Source organism: Emiliania huxleyi, assembly GCF_000372725.1.
Source record: "Emiliania huxleyi CCMP1516 unplaced genomic scaffold EMIHUscaffold_74, whole genome shotgun sequence".
NCBI classification, from domain to species: domain Eukaryota; phylum Haptophyta; order Isochrysidales; family Noelaerhabdaceae; genus Emiliania; species Emiliania huxleyi.
The window spans coordinates 166,319-173,191 of NW_005196456.1; the positions used below are offsets into that span (position 1 = coordinate 166,319).

General features: G+C 65.1%; 2 protein-coding genes across 2 annotated transcripts; both read right to left on the reverse strand.

Moving 5' to 3' along the window:
* Positions 1-1,908: 1,908 nt before the first annotated feature.
* EMIHUDRAFT_217487 (hypothetical protein) lies at positions 1,909-2,598 on the reverse strand (the record flags this gene model as incomplete). The annotated part of the gene is made up of 3 exons (XM_005760729.1): positions 1,909-2,058; positions 2,238-2,333; positions 2,449-2,598. 3 exons carry the CDS (start codon positions 2,596-2,598, stop codon positions 1,909-1,911), a joined length of 396 nt encoding a protein of 131 aa, XP_005760786.1.
* Positions 2,599-2,623: 25 nt separating this feature from the next.
* EMIHUDRAFT_217488 (hypothetical protein) lies at positions 2,624-3,956 on the reverse strand (the record flags this gene model as incomplete). The annotated part of the gene is made up of 5 exons (XM_005760730.1): positions 2,624-2,797; positions 2,865-2,960; positions 3,027-3,228; positions 3,322-3,834; positions 3,901-3,956. 5 exons carry the CDS (start codon positions 3,954-3,956, stop codon positions 2,624-2,626), a joined length of 1,041 nt encoding a protein of 346 aa, XP_005760787.1.
* Between the last annotated feature and the right edge of the window lie 2,917 nt (positions 3,957-6,873).

A 6,873-nucleotide genomic window follows, 5' to 3' on the forward strand; every position in this document is an offset into this window, starting at 1 on the left:
AAGAGATAACAGATCGGTCTGGATCAAAGCAGAAAAAATAGGACCCCAGGAATTGCGACTCGCCGCTTTCCTCCCGCTGTGATTCTGTGTGAGCTGTGTCTTGATTTGCCAACAATACACACACCTAAAACAAATAAACCAGAAAAAATACTTTGGACTCTGACCGGGCACGGACGCGGGCAGGACGTGTCCACATTCATGCACCCAACCCGGCTTCTTCCCGACGTCGGGCTTCGGGTCGTTCGGCGGGACCTCGGCCGTCGGCGGTGCCTTTGGCCGACCCTCAGCCTTCGGCGGGGATTCAGCCTTCCCCACTTCCTTTGGAGCCAAGCCCGCGCCGCAGGCAGCAAAGCTCGGCGCGTTTGGAGCCGGTGTCACAGGCGCGGCCGCGGCGAGTAGCGCGGCGCAAACAGCCTTTGTGCGCGGCGCACACGCGCCCTCAAGCATCTCGACGCCCGTAGCCTTTAACACCTCAAAGCAGCAGCCCGCATTCGGGGCCTTCTCCTCCCCTGTTGCCTCGCAGTCTCCCTTTGGTCTCGCGCCCAATAAGCTGGCGGCCATCGGGGCTGTCGATGCCGTCAGCCAGCAGACCAACGTCTTTGGCACGAAGACGTCGGCCTTCGGCTCCGCCCCGAGCGCACTAGCGCCAGCAAGCCCGTCGTCACTGGCGCCAGCCGGCCCGTCGCCAAACGCCTTTGGCTTCGGCCCCGCCCCGAGCGCGTTCGGCCCCGCCCCGAGCGCACTGGCGCCAGGAAGACCGGCGCCAAACGCCTTTGCGGCGGCTCCGCCGACGCCGCCCGCGCCTCTCTCCATCTCGGGCGTCGCCGTGGCCACCGCCCCAGAGCCGAGCGAGCTCGCCGCGCGGCGGCAGCAGGAGGTTCTCTTCACGCCCGCGGTGCGCCGCGACATCTACTCCATCCTGCTCAATCCGGCCGACCCCGGCGCCGAGCACGCAGCGCCGCCGCCGCAGCCCTCGGTGGCGGGCCGTATCCCGTTCAGGGCCGCTCTCGCCGCAAAGTCCTCCAAGGACCTGTCCGAGACCAAGGGCGCGCTCACGGCCGTCGGCCCTCCACCGCCAAAGCCAGACCTGCGCTCTCTCGACACCTTTGCCTTCATCGACCGCCCGGCCGGCGAGGAGCCGCCGCTCCCCTCTGGCTGGACGGTCCTCTCCGACGACGCCCTCCTCTCAGCCCTCGACCACCTCGGCGAGGCGGCGCCCCTGCCGCTGGCGGCGCTCAAGGCCTTCGAGCAGTACCTCGCGCACAAGGCGGCCACCTGCTGGGGCGAGGCGCAGGCCGCGCGCCTCTCCGTCGACTTCCTCATTGCCTTTGGGTGCGAGCTCACCCCGCGGCTCGACGTGCACCACCGCATCCGCTCGGGCCCGCTGCGCGACGAGGAGCTCGCAGCGCTGACGTCGCCGCCGCTCTGCCGCTTCGTCGACCAGGCTATGCTCGCGCGCTTTCAGGCGGCACCGCGGACAGGCGCAGCACAAATGCTGCAGATCACCGCCCCATCTGCTTCGTGAGGGGGGGCGTGAAGAGATGGGAGGCGCGAGCATAGAAACACGAACATTGACCTCATAGAGTGTGCGCATTTTGTGCGCGTGGAGCTGCAGCGCTGGTCCTCCTGGAGCGCGCGCCTGCGACTCGCTGTAAGACTCTCTCTGCAGCCGGGCGGGGGACGGGGCGGTGAGTTGTTGCTTTTTTGCGTGCGTATTTCTTTTTGCATTTTGGTATTGTATATGAGCCTGAGTTTCTCTCAGTGACAGACCATGAGACACGGGGCTGACGCTTGCTCCATGCTCGGCGCGCGCGTGCTCGTGCTCTTGCTCCTAGATCGGCATCGGAGGAACCTCGTCTGACAGAATCGGAGATACGTGAGACACTGGCGGTTGTGGCTCCCTAGCGCCTAGGAGAGTGCCATCTCCTCCTCGAGCGCTTTCGCCATCTCTTCCACACTGCTGCGCTTGCTCAACGCCACCCGCGTTGGGCGCGACGCCGCGGGCGCGGTGGATATGGGTGGCACTATGATGGCGCTCTCGCCGTGCGCGAGCGACTCCTGAAAAACGAAGCGCGGGCCGGGGTGGTGACGGCGAGCGGCGTGAGCTGTACTAGGAGGGAAGAAAGAGAAGAGGCTAGCTCGCTCGCCTGCTCGGCGGTACTCGGCGAGAGGGCGCTCCACATGACGAGGGTGGCGCCGAGAGAGAGCGCAAAAAGGAGAGCGGTGAGCCCAAACACGATCGGCGGTCCCATCTCATAGCCGTGCACCGCCCAGAACGGGCCGACGATCCGCGCGACGGAGCCGAGCGCGAACATGAGGCCCATCCAGCCGCCCTGGGGGCCATCCCCGAGAAGCTTACCTACGGTGACCTTGCGTGTCAGACGGACGGGCCCTTGAAGCAGCTGGGCGCGGCGGGAGTCTCGGCGCGCCGGCCATTGCGAGGCAGACGCCACGGCCAAACGGGAAGGCGATGGTGACGAGGGTGAAGGCGACCAAGAACTGGGGTATGTCCATGACGGGAGCGCCGGCCACGATGTCGGACAGGGGCACCATGAGCATCCACCCAGCAGCGGCGATGACCAGCGAACCGAAGAGCATCGCCTTGCGGGGCGACGGCGAGGCGTCAGCCCGGCTTCGCCTCCCGCGGGTGCGCAAGGAGTGAGTCCGCTGCCTGGTCCGAGACGCGCTGGCGCATGGTCCCGTCGGGCTGCTCGCGCGGCGTCGACAGTGCCGTCATGACGGCGGCGCAGAGGAGGTTTGCGACGCCCGACGCGATGAACAGCTCGTTTGCCGCCGTCTGTGGCGATGCAAGGCGGGTAGTGGACGTCTCCTACGCGATAGCGTCGGGCTAGCCCTGGGCGAACCTTGTCCCAGCCAAACCAGTCCGCCACGAGCGGCGTCGTGATAGTCTCCTGGACGGCAAAGCCGTTGAAGTGGATAAAGAAGAAGATGATGCACGCCTACAGCTCACACCAAGCGACGTGAGAGGCGACCTGCTAAAGCGGGTGGTGATGAGGGCGGTGCACCCACACGCCAGTCGTCTGCGCCTGAGAGCCACCGCCTTTTGCGCCACTCTCCGCAGCGGCGCTGGGTGTAGCGCCGTGCTGGCCCCACGGCCCGATCTCGCGGAAGCAGCAGGCGAGTAGGCTCAGGCTGAAGAGGTCCGCCAGCGAGTTGAACCAGCCGGAAAGCGTGAGCGAGTCGAATGTGAGCACGCCGATCGCGAACCTGCAACGTGACGATTTTGGGGTTGGTGGTTGCCATGCGTACGCCAATGTCATGTGGGGGGCAAGGCAGCAGAATACAACGCATCAGCTGCACCGCGCGCGCGTGAATTTAGCATCTGTGCCGGCGAGCGGTTGGATGACGCCAACAGCGGCGCCAAAGGCCGGACCAAAGATGAAGCCGAGGCAGGCGAATGTCGTCATCATCGCCGTCAGCCCCGTCTGCTGTTCTGGTGGCGCCGCCCGCGCGAGGTAGGCCTGCTGAACGGCCTGTCGCCCGCCTGCTGCGATGCCCTGAGCGAGGCGGCCGAACAGCGCGACCCAAGGACCAGCCCCCGGGGATACATTTGAGGCAGCCTCCGCAAGGGCATAAGCGGCGGCGCCGGCAGCGCCGAGCGAGCAGCAGAAGAGGAGGGTAGGTTTGACGCCCGCGAAGCTCGACACGGCACCCAGCAATATTGCACCAACTGCCTCTCCGACAGAGAAGGCCGAGACGACAGCGGCGTAGAATGCCTTTGTACTCCCCATCCCCTCAAGGTAGATCCACAGTGAGGGCAGCACGATCGAAAATTGCACGCAGCCGATGAAGACGTTGGCGTAGAAGATGTACCTGTGATGTTCCGCCACGGGTTGGGGGCAAGGCGCACGGTATTACGGCTTTGGAGCAGAGGCGCACGTCCAACAGAGATCGCCTTTGACCGGCTTCGCAAGCAGGCTCTCGCGAAGACTCATCGGTCAGCGGCGCGAGCGGAGCTGACGGCGGTAGTTACTGACTTTCGACGCCCTGCAGCACCTATTTGCCGGCCGCGCGGGTCGACACGATGGAGGGACTGCCGTAGAAGTTCACAGTTGTTATGCGGGTTGTCAAACGAGTGACTTTGGGGGGTCAGTGGACCCCGTTGGGTTCAAACTCGGGCATTGTGGGCCCTGGCCCCTCTAAAGGGATGTATCAGCTACAATTGGAGCTAACGGGAAGGCCGGGACGGATGGATTGGCAGTCTTTGTTTGCTCCCGTTCTCGCCCTGCCTGGGTGGGTGGGTGGGTGGGGGGGGGGGGGGGGGGCTCCGTGCCGTCCCGGGTGGCTCCGTGGGCGCAGGAGGTGTCTAGGACAGCAGGACCATCCCTGGCACGCTTCGCTGCTTCTAAAAAATGGAAAATGGCTTTCTGCGCACGTGTATTCTTTTTTTGCTTGGCCGGCCCTGATGATGAAATTCTGCAAAAACCTGGCCGGCCCCTGCCCTGCCCTCCCCCTACCTACCTACCTACCTACCCTACTTATGAGAGAGAGAGATTTTTAGCAATACCAAACAACTCTAACACTCACACGTAATTTGGGGCCTGGAGCCCTGTTCACGCGCGCGCGAGACGTGCAGACAGGGTTGCCAGGTGAGAGCGAATGGCGCGGATCACGCCTCGCACAACAGAGAGAGAGATGCGCTCTGCATGGTGGGACATAAAAGAGAGCGAGTACTTGGGCGAGTAGGCCGTGCGGTCAACGCTGCCGCGCGCGACTTTGCGCGCGAGGCGGCGCAGCTTGAGAACGGCGGTGGGCGAGAAGCCGCCGCCGAACGTCTCGTGGAGCAGCAGGTTGAAGTTGTTGCACTTGACAAAGATCGCGTCGTGGTTGTTTTTTGTTGTACTTATGGGAACTAAAAAAGAAATCATTTGCGGGGTGAAGGTGGGGTACTATACCAACTAGAGTGATGGCTGGTGGTACTCTCCTGCAACCATAGTCCTTCCTGTGACATGGCAGGCCACTCTCAGGCCCTACAAGCATCAGATCACCCACTTGGGGAGGGTTGACTTGGAGCACTTGGAGTGGTTGACATCGTGATTTCCGCGGAAAATTTCTTTTTCTGCTGTGAAAATTCCGGCGTGGAGAGAGGGAAAACCCCGACGAGAGGTCCCAGACCTACCCTACCTACCCCGGGATGAGCCGGCCAAGCAAAAAAAGAATACACATACGCAGGCAGAATCCCGCTCGGCGGCGCCTCTTCGGATTCCCACCAAGTCAGATCGGCGTTCCCACCAAAGTCCAAGAACGCACTCCATGCTTCCAGCTTGTTGAGCTCTATGTGGCGCTTCCGCGAGGACCCGCCCGCACCTCCCGCACCCGCCGCACCTGCGCCAGATCCGCCCTCGATCGGCAAAACGCCCACGGCGACGCGAGCAGACGCCTTTGCCGCGTTCCGCGGCGATGCCACGCTTCCAGCATCGCTCTGGCCGCGAGCCTCGAGCCTCGACGCGTCGACTGCTCGCGTCATCTGGGTGCTGGCCGGCAGTCGGACGGGCGCCTGCCGCACCTCGCAGCCGAGGCTCAGGGAGGTATGGCAGGAGTCGGCTGAGACGTGTCGGTTCATGTGCGAGGAGGCGGCAGAGTGCCGCAGCTATGAGTTCGGCGAGCTGAGGCGAGGCGGAGGGATCGTCAGCAGGCGCGCGCTCATCTAGTCCGCTGCCCAGTCCACGAGCAGGGGGTCTGACACTGGCGCCTCAGACCCTTCCATCTCTTTCCCCGCGCAGGTGTCGGCTCTTCTCTGTTCGGGTGCTGCAAACCTCTCCCATCGGCGGCCACATCTGCTACGTCAAGCGGAGACTGATGCCAGCGCCGCCGCCGCCGCTACTGCCGCCAACCCCACCACCGCCAGCGCCGCCGCCGCCGCCGCCACCGCCACCGCCGCCCACGCCGCCGCCGCCGCCATCGCCGCTGCCGCCGCCGCCGCCACCACAACCTGAGTGGCTGCGATGTGGTCAGGCGAGCTGCACCCGGCTCGCTTGGGACACGGTCCCTTCCAACGGCGTGGCTACCTGCGGCGCTCAGATTGCGTGGGTGCAAGCCGGCGGTGTCCCCGGCCATCAGCTGTGGCCGGATGCTTGCCGATTCGTTGCGCACCAGGCAACAACGCCAGAGTGCGCGCCGTGCGGGCCGCTGCTGACGCCACCGCCCACGCAGCCTTCGCCCACACCGCTCCCACCACCGTCACCTCGACCCCCGCCGCCAACGCCACCGCCACCCCCGCCATCGCCGACGCCGCCCCCGCCGCGTCGCTTCTCCCAAGCCTCATGGCGCAACGAGCCCTCCCCTCCCCCGCCGCCACTTCCGCCTCCTCCACAGCCGCCGCCGCCGCCGCCACCGCCGCTGCCGCCGCCGCCGCCACCACAACCTGAGTGGCTGCGATGTGGTCAGGCGAGCTGCACCCGGCTCGCTTGGGACACGGTCCCTTCCAACGGCGTGGCTACCTGCGGCGCTCAGATTGCGTGGGTGCAAGCCGGCGGTGTCCCCGGCCATCAGCTGTGGCCGGATGCTTGCCGATTCGTTGCGCACCAGGCAACAACGCCAGAGTGCGCGCCGTGCGGGCCGCTGCTGACGCCACCGCCCACGCAGCCTTCGCCCACACCGCTCCCACCACCGTCACCTCGACCCCCGCCGCCAACGCCACCGCCACCGCTTCCATGGTCGACGACTCCCTACCCTCGGCCGTTCTCCTGAGCCTCAGTGGATAACGATGACTAACCTCCCCTACATTTCCTAGAAGATGCCCAGAAGACGCCTGTTCAGGGGAATGTCGAGGACTGCGGCAGAGGCGTCTTTCCATAACCCCCGCCCCCCTTGACAAGCATGACCGGGATCTCACCTCTTAAATCAGGGGGT